Source organism: Oculina patagonica, chromosome 4 (assembly GCF_052425735.1).
Source record: "Oculina patagonica isolate OP01 chromosome 4, crgOcupat, whole genome shotgun sequence".
Classification (NCBI taxonomy): Eukaryota; Metazoa; Cnidaria; class Anthozoa; order Scleractinia; family Oculinidae; genus Oculina; species Oculina patagonica.
The window spans coordinates 19,880,420-19,899,945 of record NC_135761.1 but is presented as its reverse complement, the minus strand read 5'-3'; the positions used below and the strand labels follow the sequence as shown (position 1 = coordinate 19,899,945).

Below are 19,526 nucleotides of genomic sequence, written 5' to 3'. Positions count from 1 at the left end.
CCGCAGTGATAAACAAGGGTTTCCATGGGGTTGGTGGAATATCAGTTAAATTTTCGGCGATTTTTCAGCTATTATTTAAACGTTCAGCCCATTTCTCAGGTATCCGGGCAGTACATTTTGCAGATCTGAAATTACAGCGATCAGTCAAGTCGCGTCATTTAATTTCTCAGCTCACAATTACAAAGCAGACTAATATCTACTATCAATTAAATCTTTATAAACTTCTTATGGTTAAAATAAAGTCTATAATGTTTAAAATCAGGCACTTCGGTTAAAGTCAACTTTCACCCAGGCTATCAGGTTGAAAAGGAATAGAGCACAGTGCGGTGGGTGAAATGAATGAATCCGAAGGCGAGTCTTTTCGATTCCTCTTCCTAGTTCCCAGGCCGCTCTACCTTCTCCCATTGACAACGAGAAAAAGGCAAATCAAAGTCTTGCTTCCCATGCGCTGCTCACCGCTGGAACGTTTCATAGACAGGATTTTTACCAATGGCAGTTTAGAATCAAGTAGTCTGTGTGGTTTTTCGGGTGTCGCAGTTACTACTGGGTCACCGATGGCAGATCAATTTGGGCTGTACACGTGGTAGCACCCGGGCGGGTCACACCAGTACGTGTAGTGCCAGTGACGTTGCTGGGCTCGACAGAAGCACCTCTGAAAATTTTCTTGAAGGCCTGCTTGAAGTCGTTTGATCTGAGCATGTAAATGATTGGGTTAAGAGCGCTGTTGATGGTAATCATTACAACAACGGTTGACCGGAGTGCGTTGGGAACTCGACTGGGACCAAGTTTAGCCGTGACCAGGATACAGACGAATGCTGGGATATAGCAGAAGGCAAATGCGCCAATCACCATTACTGTAATAAAAAATAAAGATTTAACAAATTAATTGTTGCACTTAACAGTCTTCTGTGCTGATGACAACAGGTTCAGATTGACGTGTCAGTGCCAAAAGATGTTCCAGTCCCACCCTCCCAAACCGATGACCCCAGGGGCTTTAAGAGGCTGTGTCTGTGAAATTAGTCTGGCCGATCTGGCTTGAAAAATAAATTTCACTTATTCTTTCTGTGTTGCAAGACTTCCATGTACTTATACTGAAACCACAATCCGCTTGATCGGATCATTTAATATTTTTCTCGAGTTTTTTTTAAGGATTTTCGGTTCATTCAAACGAGCCCTCGTAACGACCGCTGTCAAGACTTGAATTTACCTCAACTTTAAAAGTAAAAAAAAAAAAAAAAAAACTAACAACTTCTGTACCAAAAAAAAACCGCAGCCAGTATATTACGCCTTTTTAACTTATCTCACCGAATTTCATGGACATTGAGCTCGAATCAAGCCAGTAACAAGGCGATAACGACACCCCAATCGCCCACCTTAATGAAACACGCGAAAACGGCTCAGATTGAAAACTTTATTTTTGAAAAAGTGGGGCGCTCTATTTTAATAAAACCAATACGCGACAAATTAGGTAGCAGGGACAAACAAGGCACGATAGGTAAAACCCGCGAGTGTAAGAACCTGCATTTTCCCAAATAAGCCTAAACAGTTTCTTAGAAAAATGGTAATTAGCACGCATTTAGGCTATCTAGGTTCTAGGTTCTTTTTTCTTAAGAAAAATTTACATTGTTGCAAATAGAATTTTTAGTGGTATTCAGCCTTTTCTTTATATGGAATTTGCATACCATTTTATTCATCTTTAAGTGATTGTATTATTATTAGTAGTAGTAGTAATATTTTATGATTTTCGACATTGGCATTTACATTGCAACTGGAGTGATTCAGGGGCTCCTGGGACCAGAATACAAAATGTCGACTTATCTTATTTCCCTAAAAGTAAACATTTTCAAAAGATTTTAGAAAATGAGAACCTATTTCCAAATTTTAGGCTAAAGTTGTTTCTATATAGAGAGTGTCTGGCAAATTTTAGCCTAACAGGTTCCTAAAAATTAGGTTCTTACTCGCGAGTTTTTAATGTATTTAGCACTGTAAACAGTGCTTAAATCGCAACTGCTTGAGGCTGCACTGACCGGCTGACAGTATAAAAAACAGACGTAAACGGCTAAATCGTTTGATGCATTTTCCGTCAGTGGCGAACTATGTACGAACTATCACTATGACCTCCGAAATTCTATTTCCTACAAAAAAAAAGCATTTTCAAAGCAGTCAAGCTCTTCTTACCTATCGTCTTCATCCATTTCATCTCTTTCCTCTTCTTCCTCCTCAATTCAGCAGTTTCGGGATTCAGATTTTCGCCAGGCTCGACTCGGTTGCTTTGAAACCAGGAGATCTTGGCGATGTGACCGTACACCAATATCATCACCACGAAAGGAATTGCAACGAAGAGCGTGAAATTGAACACAAGGTGGATTTTATGCAACAAGGACGGTTCGTCGGTGGATTCAGAGCAACCAATGATGCTTGTCCTGAACTGAGCGCTATCGCTATCGCCATAAAACAAGGGCAGGACCACTATAGAAATCACCGGGGCACCCCAGGACACCAACAAGGCCAGTTTGACGCGGGTTGTGGTGAGGATTGCTTTGTACCTCAGAGGATAAATGATGGCAATGTAGCGATCGCAGCTGAGAAGACAAATATGACAAATGCTGACATACGAGAGTGCTCCTAATAGCACCAGGAAGTGTTCGCATGCTTTGTTCGCTGCCTCGAAGTCGTACAGCCAAATCAAACGAAAGAGAAGGAACGACAGCAAGGAAAAGTCGGACACTGCTAAGCTTGCGAGAATAGAACTGCTCGGTTTTTGTCGGAGGGAGCGAGCGCGAGAAACGGCCAGGCAAACACATACGTTACCGAGAAAATTTGCTACGAAAGTGGGAATCAAAACAGCGGTTTGTAAAGCTGTGGAGACGGTGCTCGGAGGTGACGCAGTAAACCCAGAGGCAGTACGAGAAGCGTCGATTGAACCGCCCATATCGGTTTGAAACCTCCTCGATGGATGTCTATCAAAAACTTGTGCCCTGCGTTTAAAACCCGTTTATCAGCAGTGACTAGTTATGTAACTGATGCAAAAGACCATATTTCTTTGAAAATAGTTCCTTTTCAGTGGGTCAGGTTCATTTCCTCGTCATTGTGCAAACGCCTTTCACATTCAGGTCATCACAAAGATTGAAGAAATCTTTTGTGATTTTTTTTTCTCATTTGCGCAAACATTTTTTTGTGGGAATGGGGAAGAATCCTACATTGTCTACACCGTAAGTTTCGAGCTTCTCCGAACGTGAATTAAAAATTAAATGAAAACTGAAAATTGTCATTTGTAATAACATAGGTGAGTATAAAAGATGCCAAATAAAGGATGAAATTCATGATTAAAAGGCTTATAGTTCACCTCTATTGTAAGGTAAAACTGAACCTTTGCCGGCATAAACAGGAAATGGCGCATATTCCTTACCACAGTTATTCAAAATACTAATAATCTTTATTATCTATCTTTAAACCCTGTCCTTTCTTTATAGCAGGTGAAAAGAGGTGAAGCAAACTTGTTTTTACGAACGTGGGGCTCAGAACTTTGTAAAGCTGTGGTGCTCGGAGGGGACGCAGTAAACCGATGGCCAGAACTTCGAAGGAACGGCCCACATTGTGTTACTGAAACCCGTTTACTGATTCTTTCGAAAGCAGTTCTTTTCTTGAGCGGCTTAGGCAAACATCCTGGTTATCATTATTGTGCAAACGGCTTTCAAATTTAAATAATCGCACAGGAGAAGATTCAAATAATAAAGCAACTTAATTATTGGGGGTCATTGGAAAATTAAAGCGTACTTCAGTGTATTTAACAATATAAATGGACACAATACCCAAAGTACAATGGCAGAATATTAAGTGATTTTCTGGTGGCTGCACGATGTTTTCATATTACTTTGAAATTCGTATTTCCTTTCTTTTAAAGCGACTTTGAGAATATGTTTTAAAAGTTGTACGAAAACTGAAAATGGGCATTTGTGATTACGTAGGTGAACGTAACACATGCCAAATAAATGATAAAATTCATGTTCGAAGCGTTCAGTTTCATTATAATAAGAAAGCCAAACGCTTTGCGTAGACCGGAAAATTACACATTTTCATTACCACAGTTATTCAAAATACAAATATACTTTATAATCTACCTTAAAACCTCTTCCATTATTTTTACCAGATCAAAAGAGGTAAAGGCTTTCTTAAAATCGATTTTTAATGCAAGAGGCAAGTGTGGAAAGCATATTTGTATGGCCTTATTTTTTAAATCGATTTGAGCTTTAATATTAAAATTTCAGTATAGATATTTAAACAATAGAAAACAAATATGATTATCTGCATCACCCTACCGAAAACCTCCTTGACGAAAGGGCTTCGGATTTGAATTAAGTTTAATTATTGTTATTTAAACGTAAATAGTTAGTATAAATTTGGTTAGACGGCTCGTAGTTGAGGATGGCGACAACATTCACCAAACGTTATGTAAAGTAGCCGGCGTTAACAACCGCCTACGCTCTCAGAACTGCCTTTTGTTGCGATAACTTGCCTGCGTGGCTATTTACACGTGCTCTTACAGTCACGTTTTCACTGTCTTTCACTAAGGCCCATGATAAGTAAAATGCATTACTAGTTACTGGAAGTACGCAATTTTGGTAATTGGTATAATTACTTGAAATGAAGTGGCCTTAATTCGGACACTGTATAGATGCCATGCTTCTGCAGACAAAACGTCTTAACCTTTTAGACTTAACCATTAATTTTCCAATCCGTTTGTAATTTTTGACTTCCTTGGATAAGAAAAAAAACACAGAACTTGGTATTTAACATCCTTGTTTAAAACAGGACAGATAATTGCCAAAAGTTATGTGAACTAGCTGTAGCGCCTTAAATATTCAAAGAGGTGTTGCGAATGACAACCGAATCCTTGCCTATTCTCTCTGTAACTTGCTCTCAGCTGGCTCTTGAGCTTGCTCAGTAGCAAAGTCGACCAAATTGTGTTATTGGTCTCTCTCTTGGCCACTTTAGCACGTGCTGGAGAAGTCACGTTTTTACCACGTACTTATTTGCTTTCTGGACCCGAAAAAAATTAATTGCATGTTTTGTTTCAACATACCAATTTTCAATTAGTGTTAACAATGATTGTTTTTATCGAAAGTCGCAAATTTGAACTCTGTGGTCCGGCGCATAAATGGAATTCATTGTTTGTTTGTTTTTTAATACATTTATTTGCTTAACAATCCCTTAACCTTCGTGTAATGGGTAAAATTACATTGTACTCGTGAATTAAAGAATTTCTGCTGTTTCCTTCATTTCTAGGTTTAAAATCGGTCAACACTGACAGCTTTCCTGTGATTGGCCCTAGATATGACCCCTTACTATATACGCGAGGGAAAAAAATACTAGCGAGAACTATTTTAGAAATATTATGAAGCAAAAGTCATGTATTATTTACTGTTAGAGCGACTTTCGATCGAGTTTCGTTAAACCAAAACTGGCCTTCCACAAAGGACACCGACAATCCAGTGAGCCTATCAAAACTCGAAGCAGAAAAGTAGCCGGTGCGAAGCCCGGGAAAGCGTGTGCGAGCGAGTCACGTTGGTTTAAGTTTTTCTTTTGATTGGCTTAGAAAGTGGCACGAGATTTGAGACCAATCACTAAGTGTACTTTTGAAAAACCAGAGCAAAGGCAAACTACTTTCGATACTCAATTGAAAATTGCTTTATATACTGCATGGTTTTAGTCTTTGCTATTATTTTTTGATTCTCATTCGCCGTTAAAGGGTTGAAGTCAACGCTATCGGAAAATACAGCTCAAAAATGAATCTAAGATTAATTTCTGTGCTGTTAATTTTACCGATGTAAGCAACAGCTAGATGAGATAGAAATCTGCAATTTGAACTCAAATTACACCGTTTGGGGCTAAATCTTTACTTGTAACCTGCGATTAGTATCGGCTTCCCACGTGCTGCTCACCGCTGGCACGTTTCATAGACAGGGTTTTTGCCAATTGCAGTTTAGGATCAAGTGGTCAGTGTGGTTCTTCTGGTGTCGCAGTTACTATTGGGTCACCGATGGCAGATCAATTTGGGCTGTACACGTGGTAGCACCCAGGAGGGTCACACCAGTACGTGCAGTTCCAGTGGCGTTGCTGGGCTCGACAGAAGCACCTCTGAAAATTTTCTTGTAGGCGCGCTTGAAGTCGTTTGACCTGAGCATGTAAATGATTGGATTAAGAGCGCTGTTGATAGTAATCATTACAACAACGGTAGAGTGGAGTGCGTTGGGAACTCGACTGGGACCAAGTTTAGCCGTGACCAGGATACAGACGAATGCTGGGATATAGCAGAAGGCAAATGCGCCAATCACCATTACTGTAAAAATAACAAAAATATTGATTTAACAAATTAATTGTTGCACTTATCAGTCTTTTGTGCTGATGACAACAGGTTCAGATGGACGTGTCCTGCACCAGAAGATGTTCCAGTCCCACCCTCCCAAAACCGATAACCTCAGGGGCTTTAAGAGGCTGTGTCTGTAAAATTGGTCTGGTCGATCTGGCTTGAAAAAAAGATTTCGCTTATACTTTCTGTGTTGCAAGACTTCCATGTACTTAAATTAAAACCCGACCCGATTTTTCTCTTTTTTTAAGGATTTTCGGTTCATTCAGCGAGCGCTCATAAAGACCACTGTCAAGGCTTAAATTTACAACAACATTGAAAATATATATTTTTTAAAAATAACAATTTCTGTACCAAAGAACAACACAGCCAGTATATTTTGCCTTTTTAACTTATCACACCGACTTTCATGAACATTGAGCTCGAATCAACCCAGCAGCAAGGCATTAACGACACCCCAATCACACACATTGATGAAACACGCGAAAACGGCTCAGATTGAAAACTTTTTTTTTGGAAAAAGTGGGGCGCTCTACTTTGATAAAACCAATAACAGGGACAAATAAGGTACAGTAGGTAAAACCCGCGAGTGTAAGAATCTGAATTTTCTCAAATAAGCCTAAACAGGTTTTTACATAAATAGTAATAAGCACACATTTAGACTATCTAGGTTTTTTTTAAAATAGGTTCTTTTTTCTGAAAAAAAATTTACATTGTTGCTAATACAATTTTAAGTGGTATTCAGCCTTTTCTTTATATGAATTTGCATACCATTTTATTCATCTTTAAGTGATGGTATTATTATTATTAGTAATATTTTATGATTTTCAACATTGGCATTTATATTGCAACTGGAGTGATAAGAGCCCTAGGACCCCTAGGATCCAGAATGTTGACTTATCCTGTTTCCCTAAAAGTAAACAATTTCAATCGAAATAACCTATTTCCAAATTTTAAACTAAAGAAGTTTTTATATAGAGGGTGTCTAACAGGCAAATTTTAGCCTTAGGGATCTCAAAAATTAGTTTCTTTCTCGCGGGATTTTACTGTATTTAGCACTGCAAACAAATGCTGTAAAATACAGGAACTTGTTAAAAATACCAACTGGTGGGGGACTGACCAGCTGACACTATAAGAAACAAACTGTAAACGACTAAAACGTAAGATGTATTTTCCAGTGGCGAGCTATGTACGAACTCTCACTATGATCTCTGAAATTCTATTTCCTACAAAAAAAAAGCATTTTCAAAGCAGTCAAGCTCTTCTTACCTATCGTCTTCATCCATTTCATATCTTTCCTTTTCTTCCTCCTCAATTCAGCAGTCTCGGGATTCAGGTTTTCGCCAGGCTCGACTCGGTTACTTTGAAACCAGGAGATCTTGGCGATGTGACCGTACACCAATAACAACACCACAAAAGGAATTGCAACGAAGAGCGTGAAATTGAACACAAGGTGGATTTTATGCAACAAGGACGGTTCGTCGGTGGATTCAGAACAACCAATGATGCTTGTTCTGAACTGAGCGCTATCGCTATCGCCATAAAACAAGGGCAGGACCACTATAGAAATCACCGGGGCACCCCAGGACACCAACAAGGCCAGTTTGACGCGGGTTGTGGTGAGGATTGCTTTGTACCTTAGAGGATAAATGATGGCAATGTAGCGATCGCAGCTGAGAAGACAAATATGACAAATGCTGACATACGAGAGTGCTCCTAATAGCACCAGGAAGTGTTCGCATGCTTTGTTCGCTGCCTCGAAGTCGTACAGCCAAATTAAACGGAAGAGAAGGAACGACAGCAAGGAAAAGTCGGACACTGCTAAGCTTGCGAGAATAGAACTGCTTGGTTTTTGTCGGAGTGAGCGAGCGCGAGAAATGGCCAGGCAAACACATATGTTACCGAGGAAATTTGCTACGAACGTGAGGCTCAGAACAGCGGTTTGCAAAGCTGTGGAGACGGTGCCCGGAGGGGACGCTGTAAACCCAGAGGCAGTACGAGAAGAGTCGAACGAACCGCCCATATCGGTTTCAAACGTCCTCGATCGATGTCTTACAAAAAAATTGTACCCATCGTTTAAAACCCGTTTATCAGCAGTAACTAGTTATGTAATTGATGCAAAACAGCCTATTTCTTTGAAAATAATTCCTTTTCAGTGGTCAGGTTCATTTCCCCGTCATTGTGCAACGCCTTTCACATTCAGGTCATCACAAAGATTAAAGAAATCCTTTTTTTTTTTCAAATCTGCGCAAAGATTTTTTATGGGGTTGGGGAAGAAAACTACATTGTCTACACCGAGATTTTCGAGCTTGCCCGAACGTGAATTAAAAATTAAATGAAAACTGAAAATTGACATTTGTAATAACATTGGTGAGTATGAAAGATACCATATAAATGATGAAATTCACGATCGAAGAGCTTATTGTTCACCTCTATTGTGATAAGAAAACTGAACCTTTGCCAGCATAAACAGGAAATGGCACATATTCGTTACCAAAGTTATTCAAAATACTAACAATCTATATAATCTCTCTTTAAACCTTGGTCCTTTGTTTATAGCAGGCAAAAAGAGGTGAAGCAAACTTGTTTTTACGAACTTGGGGCTCAGAAGTTTGTAAAGCTGTGGTGCTCGGAGGGGACGCAGGAAACCGATGGCCAGAACTTCGAAGGAACGGCCCATATTGGTTTGAAATGCCCTTGATCGATGTGTTACTGAAACCCGTTTACTGATTCTTTTGAAAACAGTTCTTTTCTTGAGCGGCTTAGGCAAACATCCTGGTTATCATTATTGTGCAAACGGCTTACAAATTTAAATAATCGCACAGGAGAAGATTCAAATAATAAAGCAACTTAATTATTGGGGTTCATTGCGCCGTTTATTTACAATATAAATGGACACAATACCCAAAGTACAATGGCAGAACATTAAATGATTTTCTGGTGGCTGCGCGATGTTTTCATATTGCTTTGAAATTCTTATTTTCGAATTTCTTTTGTTTTAAAGCGACTTTGAGAGTATGTTTTAAAAATTGCACGAAAACTGAAAATGGGCATTTGTGATTACATAGGTGAACATAACACATGCCAAAATATGATAAAATTCATGTTGGAAGCGTTCCGTTTATTATAATAAGAAAGCCAAACGCTTTGCGTAGACCGGAAAATTACACATTTTCATTACCACAGTTATTCAAAATACAAATAACCTTGATAATCTACCTTAAAACCTCTTCCTTTATTTTTAGCAGATCAAAAGAGGTAAAGGCTTTCTTAAAATCGATTTTTAATGCAAGAGGAAAGTGTGGAAAGCATATTTGTATGGCCTTATTTTTTAAATCGATTTGAGCTTTAATATTAAAATTTCAGTACAGATATTTAAACAATAGAAAAAATATGATTATCTGCATCACCCTACCGAAAACCTCCTTGACGAAAGGGCTTCAGATTTGAATTAAGTATAATTATTGTTATTTAAACGTAAATAGTTAGTATAAATTTGGTTAGACGGCTCGTAGTTGAGGATGGCGACAACATTCACCAAACGTTATGTAAAGTAGCCGGCGTTAACAACCGCCTACGCTCTCTGAACTGCCTTTTGTTGCGATAACTTGCCTCGCGTGGCCATTTACACGTGCTCTTACAGTCACGTTTTCACTGTCTTTCACTAAGGCCCATGATAAGTAAAATGCATTACTAGTTACTGGAAAGACGCAATTTTGGTAATTGGTATAATTACTTGAGATGAAGTGGCCTTAATTCGGACACTATATAGATGCCATGCTTCTGCAGACAAAACGTCTTAACCTTTTAGACGTAACCATTAATTTTCCAATCCGTTTGTAATTTTTGACTTCCTTGGATAAGAAAAAAAACACAGAACTTGGTATTTAACATCCTTGTTTAAAACAAGGCAGATCATTGCCAAAAATTATGTGAACTAGCTATAGCGCCTTAAGTATTCAAAGAGGTGTTGCGAATGACAACCGAATCCTTGCCTATTCTCCTCTCCTGCTCTTGAGCTTTCTCAGTAGCACAGGACCAAATTGTGTTATTGGTCTCTCTCGTGGCCACTTTAGCACGTGCTGGAGAAGTCACGTTTTTACCACGTACTTATTTGCTTTCTGGACCCGAAAACAATTAATTGCATGTTTTGTTTCAACATACCAATTTTCAATTAGTGTTAACAATGATTGTTTTTATCGAAAGTCGCAAATTTGAACTCTGTGGTCCGGCGCATAAATGGAATTCATTGTTTGTTTGTTTTTTAATACATTTATTTGCTTAACAATCCCTTAACCTTCGTGTAATGGGTAAAATTACATTGTACTCGTGAATTAAAGAATTTCTGCTGTTTCCTTCATTTCTAGGTTTAAAATCGGTCAACACTGACAGCTTTCCTGTGATTGGCCCTAGATATGACCCCTTACTATATACGCGAGGGAAAAAAATACTAGCGAGAACTATTTTAGAAATATTATGAAGCAAAAGTCATGTATTATTTACTGTTAGAGCGACTTTCGATCGAGTTTCGTTAAACCAAAACTGGCCTTCCACAAAGGACACCGACAATCCAGTGAGCCTATCAAAACTCGAAGCAGAAAAGTAGCCGGTGCGAAGCCCGGGAAAACCTGTGCGAGCGAGTCACGTTGGTTTAAGTTTTTCTTTTGATTGGCTTAGAAAGTGGCACGAGATTTGAGACCAATCACTAAGTGTACTTTTTAAAAACCAGAGAAAAGGCAAACTACTTTCGATACTCAATTGAAAATTGCTTTATATACTGCATGGTTTTAGTCTTTGCTATTATTTTTTGATTCTCATTCGCCGTTAAAGGGTTGAAGTCAACGCTATCGGAAAAATACAGCTCAAAAATGAATCTAAGATTAATTTCTGTGCTGTTAATTTTACCGATGTAAGCAACAGCTAGATGAGATAGCAATCTGCAATTTGAACTCAAATTACACCGTTTGGGGCTAAATCTTTACTTGTAACCTGCGATTAGTGCTTTAAGCAGTTAAACGTTGTTAAACATAAGTCTTGCTTCCCACGCGCTGCTCACCGCTGGAACGTTTCATAGACAGGGTTTTTGCCAATTGCAGTTTAGAATCAAGTGGTCAGTGTGGTTCTTCGGGTGTCGCAGTTACTATTGGGTCACCGATGGCAGATCAATTTGGGCTGTACACGTGGTAGCACCCAGGGGGATCACACCAGTACGTGCAGTTCCAGTGGCGTTGCTGGGCTCGACAGAAGACCCTCTGAAAATTTTCTTGAAGGCGCGCTTGAAGTCGTTTGACCTGAGCATGTAAATGATTGGATTAAGAGCGCTGTTGATAGTAATCATTACATCAACGGTAGAGCGGAGTGCGTTGGGAACTCGACTGGGACCAAGTTTAGCCGTGACCAGGATACAGACGAATGTTGGGATATAGCAGAAGGCAAATGCGCCAATCACCATTACTGTAAAAATAACAAAAATATAGATTTAACAAATTAATTGTTGCACTTATCAGTCTTTTGTGCTGATGACAACAGGTTCAGATGGACGTGTCCTGCACCAGAAGATGTTCTAGTCCCACCCTCCCAAAACCGATAACCTCAGGGGCTTTAAGAGGCTGTGTCTGTAAAATTGGTCTGGTCGATCTGGCTTGAAAAAAAGATTTCGCTTATACTTTCTGTGTTGCACGACTTCCATGTACTTAAATTAAAACCATAATCAGCTTGATCGGATCATTAATTTTTTTCGAGTATTTGAGGTTTTTTGGTTCACCCGAGCGAGCGCTCATAAAGACCACTGTCAAGGCTTAAATTTACAACAACTTTGAAAATATATATTTTTTTAAAATAACAATTTCTGTACCAAAGAACACCACAGCCAGTATATTTTGCCTTTTTAACTTATCACACCGACTTTCATGAACATTGAGCTCGAATCAACCCAGCAACAAGGCATTAACGACACCCCAATCACACACCTTGTTGAAACACGCGAAAACGGCTCAGATTGAAAACTTTTCTTTTGAAAAAGTGGGGCGCTCTACTTTGATAAAACCAATAACAGGGACAAAAAAGGCACAGTAGGTAAAAACCGCAAGTGTAAGAATCTGCATTTTCTCAAATAAGCCTAAACAGGTTCTTACATAAATAGTAATAAGCACACATTTAGACTATCTAGGTTTTTTTTTAAAATAGGTTCTTTTTTCTGAAGAAAAATTTACATTGTTGCTAATAGAATTTTAAGTGGTATTCAGCCTTTTCTTTATATGAATTTGCATACCATTTTATTCATCTTTAAGTGATGGTATTATTATTATTAGTAATATTTTATGATTTTCAACATTGGCATTTACATTGGCATTTACATTGCAACTAGGACCCCTAGGATGCAGAATGTTGACTTATCATCTTTTTCCTAAAAGTAAACAATTTCAATCGATTTTAGAAAATAACCTATTTCCAAATTTTAAACTAAAGAAGTTTTTATATAGAGGGTCTCTAACAGGCAAATTTTAGCCTAAGGGATCTCAAAAATTAGTTTCTTACTCGCGGGATTTTACTGTATTTAGCACTACTGCAAACAAATGCTGTAAAATACAGAAACTTGTTAAAAATACCAACTGGTGGGGGACTGACCAGCTGACACTATAAGAAACAAACTGTAAACGACTAAAACGTAAGATGTATTTTCCAGTGGCGAGCTATGTACGAACTCTCACTATGATCTCTGAAATTCTATTTCCTACAAAAAAAAGCATTTTCAAAGCAGTCAAGCTCTTCTTACCTATCGTCTTCATCCATTTCATATCTTTCCTTTTCTTCCTCCTCAATTCAGCAGTCTCGGGATTCAGGTTTTCGCCAGGCTCGACTCGGTTACTTTGAAACCAGGAGATCTTGGCGATGTGACCGTACACCAATAACAACACCACAAAAGGAATTGCAACGAAGAGGGTGAAATTGAACACAAGGTGGATTTTATGCAACAAGGACGGTTCGTCGGTGGATTCAGAACAACCAATGAAGCTTGTTCTGAACTGAGCGCTATCGCTATCGCCATAAAACAAGGGCAGGACCACTATAGAAATCACCGGGGCACCCCAGGACACCAACAAGGCCAGTTTGACGCGGGTTGTGGTGAGGATTGCTTTGTACCTTAGAGGATAAATGATGGCAATGTAGCGATCGCAGCTGAGAAGACAAATATGACAAATGCTGACATACGAGAGTGCTCCTAATAGCACCAGGAAGTGTTCGCATGCTTTGTTCGCTGCCTCGAAGTCGTACAGCCAAATTAAACGGAAGAGAAGGAACGACAGCAAGAAAAAGTCGGACACTGCTAAGCTTGCGAGAATAGAACTGCTTGGTTTTTGTCGGAGGGAGCGAGCGCGAGAAACTGCCAGGCACACATATATGTTACCTAGACAATTTGCTACGAAAGTGGGAATCAGAACAGCGGTTTGTAAAGTTGTGGAGACGGTGCCCGGAGGGGACGCAGTAAACCCAGAGGCAGTACGAGAAGCGTCGATGGAACCGCCCATATCGGTTTGAAACGTCCTCGATCGATTCCTTTCAAAAACTTGTGGCCTGTGTTTAAAGCCCGTTTATCAGCAGTGACTAAGCAAATATTCCTTTGATAATATTTTCTTTTCAGTAGGTCAGGTTCATTTCCTCGTCATTGTGCAAACGCCTTTCACATTCAGGTCATCACAAAGATTGAAGAAATGTTTTGTGTTTTTTTTTCTAATTTGTGCAAACATTTTTTATGCGGGTTTGGAGAAAAATCCTACATTGTCTACACCGTATGTTTCAAGCTTCTCCGAACGCGAATTAAAAATTATATGAAAACTGAAAATTGACATTTGTAATAACATAGGTGAGTATAAAAGATGCCATATCAATGATGAAATTCATGATAAAAAAAGCTTATAGTTCACCTATATTGTAGAGAAACTGAACTTTGCCGGCATAAACAGGAAATGGCACATATTCCTTACCACAGTTATTCAAAATACTGTGCTTTTATCGATCTTTAAACCTGTTCTTTCTTTAAAGCAGGTGAAAAAAGGTGAAGCAAACTTGTTTTTAAGAACGTGGAGCTCAGAACTTTGTAAAGTTGTGGCGCTCGGAGGGGACACATTAAACCGATGGCCAGAACTTCGAGAAGAGTCGAAGGAACGGCCCATATTTTTTCAAACGTCCTCGAACGATGTCTTACTTAAACCCGTGCGCTGCGCTTGATCATCGGGACTGCATGTTTATCAGTAGCGGCTGCATTTTCACCAGATTTCTTTGAAAACTGTTCTTTTCTTGAGCGGCTTAGGTCAATTGCCTCGTTATCAGTATTGTGTGAACGGCTTTCGCATTTAAATAATCATAAAGGAGAAGATTCAGATATTAAAAATTGAGAGCGACTTATTGGAGCTCATTGGAAGATTGAAGAACACTTCAGGTTATTGAAAAAATATAAAAAGACAAAAAACCCAAAGTACAATGGCAGAAAATTAATCAATTTTCAAGTGGCTGTACAAAAAAAAGTTAACTGTGAAACTGTGAAATAATTACTTTTTTACAAAGACGACTTTAAGGGTATGTTTTAAACTTCTTCGAACGTGAAATAAAAATTGCTCGAAAACTGATATGGACATTTGTATTAACATAGATAAATACAAGATATGCCAAATAAGTGATAACTGAATTCATGTTCGAAGCGTTCAGCTTCATTATGATTAGAAAACTGAGACGTTTGCGCAAAGAGGAAATGGCACATTTTCATTACCACAATAATTCAAAAGACAAACAATATTTCTTATCCATCTTAAAACCTCTTCCTTTGTTAACAAGCAGGTAAAAAGAGGCAGAGGCTATTGACATCACTTATTTTAATCGATTTTTAAGGCCTTCGTAACAAAAGGAAAAGAGTCAATAAGCATATGTGTATGTCCAGAATTGAAAAAAAGCTTATGCATTAATTTAAAATTTCAGTTTAAATATTCAAATACTAAAAATACAAGAAATTATGGCTCGATTGAATTGTTTAAATGGCATCGCCCTGCTGAAGTCTTCCTTGACGCAAGTGCTTTAGATTTAAATTAACTTTAATTACTCTTATTAAAACGTATATTGTGAGTATAATTTAGTTAGGCGGCTCGTAGTTAAGAAAGGCGGCAACAATCACCAAACGTCGTGTAAAGAAGCTGACGTTAAAAACCACCTACGTTTCCTGACACTACCTTTTGTTGCGATAACTTGCTTCGCGCGTGGCTATTGACACGTGCTTTTACAGTCACGTTTTTCCCTGTCTTTTACTAAGGGACCATGATAAGTACATTGCATTCTAGGAACTGGAAATACTTTAAAACCTAGTGAGACGCAATTTTGGTAATTGGTAATCTTAAAATAAGTTGGCTTTAATTTTCGGGACACTACAAATGCCATGCTTCTGCAAACAAAACGTCTTAAGCTTTCCAATCAGTTTGTAATTTTTAAGTATCTTAGATTAAAAAAAAGAACTTGCTCTTTCACATCCTGGTTTAGAAGAGGACAACAACATTTAAAATATCAAAAATAATTGCCAAAAATTTTGTGAACTAGCTATATTCGAGGAAGCTTTTCTAATGGCAACCGAGTCCTTTCCGCTCCCCCCGGCTCTTGTGTTATTTGTCGCTCTCGTGGCCATTTTACCACGTGCTGGAGTAGTCACGTTTTCACCACGTACTTATCTGTTTTCCGGACCTGCAATATACAATTAAATGCATCTTTTGTTTCAACATACAGTACCAATCTTCAATTGGTGTTAAAGCAGTTTTCAATTGAGTGTCATAGAACCAAAACCAAAGTGATCATTCTAGCCAATCATAAAGATCACAGACAATCCAGTCAACCAATCAAAACTCAAAGCAAATTCATGTAGCCGGGAAAACATTCGCAAGCGAATCACGATTGGCTTTGATTTTACTTCTGATTAGCTGAAAAAGCAGCGCGAGAGTTTTAAACCAAACACTAAGCGAAGTAATACAAAACCAAAGCAAACGCAAATTACTTTCGATACTCAAGATTGTTTTTATCAAAGGTCACAACTCTGAACTCTGTGGTCAGACACCTGCGCATATCTGGAACTAATTGTTTGTTTTTTTGCTTTTCTAAGTAGATTTATCTGCTAAACAGTTCCTAAACCTTCGTAAAATGGGTAAAAGTACTCATTAAATATGATAATTTATGCTGTTTTCTTCATTTCTAGGGTTAGAATCGGTCCACGATAACAGCTGATCTGTGATTGGCCCTTAAGATCACTTCTTCTATATGCGAGGAGAAAATACTAGCGAGTAACTAAAGAATTACAAAGAAGCGAGAGTCATGTATTATTTTACTGTTAGAGCGACTTTCGATGGAGTTTCGTTAATCCAAAACTGTCCTATCACAAAGGATACCGACAATCCAGCGAACCAATCAAAACTCGAAAAAATGTAGCCGGTGCAGAGACCGGGAAAACGTGTGCGAGCGAGTCACGGTTGGTTTTAGTCTTCCTTCTGATTGGCTTAGAAAGTGGCAAACGCAAATTAATGTTGACACTCAAGTGGAAATCGCTCTAAATATCGCATGATTTTAGTTTTTTTTGCTATTTATATTGTACGATTCCCATTCGCCGTTAAAGGGCTGAACACTATCGGAAAAAAAAACAGCTTTGAAATGAACCTACGAGTCATATCTGTGCTCTAAATTTTACATGTAAGCGACAGCTAGACGAGATAGAAATCTGCAATTTGAACTCAAATTACACCTTTTAATCTAACTCTTTACTTGCAATCTGCGATTAGCATCAGAAAATCTACATCAGAAAGTGCTTTAAGTAATTAAACGTTGTTAAACATAACAAAGAACATGCGTCAGAACTGCTCGCATTGGGTCTTCTTCTCGGGGATTGCGTTTGAAACGCTCTGTTCCGTTATAAACCTGAATGTTCGAGAATGATTATTTTATTTTTTTTTAACATTCAAAAGGATTTTTTCTACACAGAAAAACTATAACTGTTTCTGATTTTACTATTTACACTGTTTTAGGGTGCAAACATTGTGTGACAAGGTTCAGTCTAAATTCGTATATTAATTATTATAAAGCCGGTAACACAATTGTTTCCAAACAGAAACTTATCAGAATTTGCTTCAATAACTGATTGGCCGTAGTCTGACAAATGGCGGAAAACTGATAGACAAACGAAAAAACCTTGAAAGTAAGAAGACCTCAAATCACCACGTTTCACCAAATATGAATCCCGTTTTACACGCCACTTTTCTCTGCCATATATACAATGGCATCTCTACACGAGCTCTGCCGCCCTAGAAAACAAATTTACATGTCCGACCATAGAACCCTCCGCCCTTCCTCAAAGCTTTGGTACTGATTCTGCAAGTGCCTTGCCTAGGGCTATAGAAACTGCGATTCTTAGTGGCACTTTTGTCCTGATATTACTGGGTGGAATAGTTTGCATTTGCGCAATTATTTCTCGTTCGCGATCACTTAGTAAGACACGAAGCACTTCTCTTCTGTTCAGCCTAACGGTCTCCAACTTCGCCTTGTTACCTTTCGTTCTCTTCCGCCTGCTGTGGTTGTACCATTACGAAGCGGCCGTCAAACTCTGCGGAGAATTCCCCTCGCTTCTAGCTATAATTGTCTGTGTCAGTGTTGTTCATTTGTGTCTTCTCAGCTGCGATCGCTATGTGGCTATAGTTTACCCTCTCAGGTACCGTACCATCGTCACCCAAACGCGCCTTAGACGAGCCTTGTTTTTGGCATGGATGACACCCATGGTTTCTTGGATAATTGTACCACTGTCTTATGGCGGAAGCCGCGGGCTTCGTGTAAAGATTGGCATGTTTGGCTGCCCAGTATCGAGAAGCGCACTGACTCCCTTTGAAAAAGTTCATCTGATCTTAAATGCAACCATGTTTGGAGGCATTCCTTTCGCAGTGATGGCATTCGTCTACTGTCGCATCGCCATCATTTCCTGGCTTCAGAGCAACCGCGATGGACCGGGAAGAAACCATTATATCAAAGCGGGTAAAGCAACGAGGAAGAAAAAGAAGGAGAAGAAATGGATTAGGACCTTAGGTAAGCAGGTTTACTCAATTCTTTACTTAATTAAATTCTATCATTTTTGATTTTCGATTATTTTACCGAGCCCCGATTTCTTTTACGAGGTGCAGCAAAAACCAGTGAAACGATTTTTATTAAAAAAAAGGTTGGACAATGCTTACTTGTGGAAGCCAGTGTTGCTAGCATATTAAGTTTTGAAGGCACTTAGGCTCCCTGTTCCGAAAATGTCCCAAATATGTACTTAGGAAGAATCACAAGTAAATCTTGGGATAAAAACCAAAAGCGAATGCCGGAAATAATGTTGGCGCCAACACTAGTGTTCAAGCACGTGCCTGTGTTGCCACGTGCTTCTTTGACGCTTCTACGTCCCGAACATTATCTTGATTTTACGGAAAGTTATATACCGTTATCATTTCCTAGCCTTGCCGTACAGCTTTCTAAAATAACTAATTGCCGTCCAACTTAACGACGTAATTTAACGATGTCGATCTCTACCGGGACATTTTTCGATTTAGCTGTTCAGCAATTGTTTTATTATCCCATTCCTCGTGTTCACACCGGGCCATAGACCACACTAAAAGCCAAACTAAAAATAACAAAGCACAGTAAAATATTAAAGCCAAAAATCGAATGAAAAAAGTTGACACTGGCTAAAAATATTGTTTTTGGACGTTTCGGCCACTACTGTTGCCTTCTTCAGCAAGATAAAAATGCAAATGTTCAACGGCGTCCTGTTAAAATATGTAACGAATGTGTGATAAAAACTAAATGAACTTTCCGAGTGCAACAAAAGTCTCTTTTGTTGCACTCGGAAAGTTCATTTAGTTTTCACACATTCGTTCATTTAGTTTTTCACACAGTCTCTTTTGTTGCACTCGGAAAGTTCATTTGGTTTTCACACATTCGTTACATATGTTAACAGGACGCCGTTGAACATTTGCATTTTTATCTTGCTGAAGAAGGCAACAGTAGTGGCCGAAACGTCCAAAAACAATATTTTTAGCCAGTGTCAACTTTTTTCATTCGATTTTTAACATGCCTGGCTACAACCCGAACATTTTTATATTAAAGCCAGTTG

General features: G+C 38.8%; 3 protein-coding genes across 3 annotated transcripts; all 3 read right to left on the bottom strand.

The window, feature by feature from the left end:
• Positions 1–540: 540 nt before the first annotated feature.
• LOC144648224 (D(1)-like dopamine receptor) lies at positions 541–2,932 on the bottom strand. The gene is made up of 2 exons (XM_078507841.1): positions 2,140–2,932; positions 541–854 (listed from the first exon to the last, which is right to left on the bottom strand). The coding sequence occupies exons 1-2, from the start codon at positions 2,930–2,932 to the stop codon at positions 541–543; spliced, it is 1,107 nt and encodes a 368-aa protein (XP_078363967.1).
• A 3,094-nt stretch (positions 2,933–6,026) lies between these two features.
• LOC144648223 (D(1)-like dopamine receptor) lies at positions 6,027–8,390 on the bottom strand. Its single transcript, XM_078507839.1, has 2 exons — positions 7,598–8,390; positions 6,027–6,340 (listed from the first exon to the last, which is right to left on the bottom strand). Exons 1-2 carry the CDS (start codon positions 8,388–8,390, stop codon positions 6,027–6,029), a joined length of 1,107 nt encoding a protein of 368 aa, XP_078363965.1.
• Positions 8,391–11,317: 2,927 nt separating this feature from the next.
• LOC144651876 (growth hormone secretagogue receptor type 1-like) lies at positions 11,318–13,896 on the bottom strand. The gene is made up of 2 exons (XM_078511926.1): positions 13,130–13,896; positions 11,318–11,342 (listed from the first exon to the last, which is right to left on the bottom strand). Exons 1-2 carry the CDS (start codon positions 13,894–13,896, stop codon positions 11,318–11,320), a joined length of 792 nt encoding a protein of 263 aa, XP_078368052.1.
• Positions 13,897–19,526: the final 5,630 nt, after the last annotated feature.

Bases quoted from the DNA above. Each gene is read 5' to 3' on its own strand.
- LOC144648224 (XM_078507841.1), bottom strand. From the start codon at position 2,932: ATGGGCGGTTCAATCGACGCTTCTCGTACTGCCTCTGGGTTTACTGCG. The intron at 855-2,139 runs GTAGGAAATAGA...TTTTTATTACAG, and splicing joins TTTGAAAATGCTTTTTTTTT to TAATGGTGATTGGCGCATTT.
- LOC144648223 (XM_078507839.1), bottom strand. From the start codon at position 8,390: ATGGGCGGTTCGTTCGACTCTTCTCGTACTGCCTCTGGGTTTACAGCG. The intron at 6,341-7,597 runs GTAGGAAATAGA...TTATTTTTACAG, and splicing joins TTTGAAAATGCTTTTTTTTT to TAATGGTGATTGGCGCATTT.
- LOC144651876 (XM_078511926.1), bottom strand. From the start codon at position 13,896: ATGGGCGGTTCCATCGACGCTTCTCGTACTGCCTCTGGGTTTACTGCG. The intron at 11,343-13,129 runs GACTGCTTTGAA...TACAAGTAAAGA, and splicing joins ACGATAGGTAAGAAGAGCTT to TTTAGCCCCAAACGGTGTAA.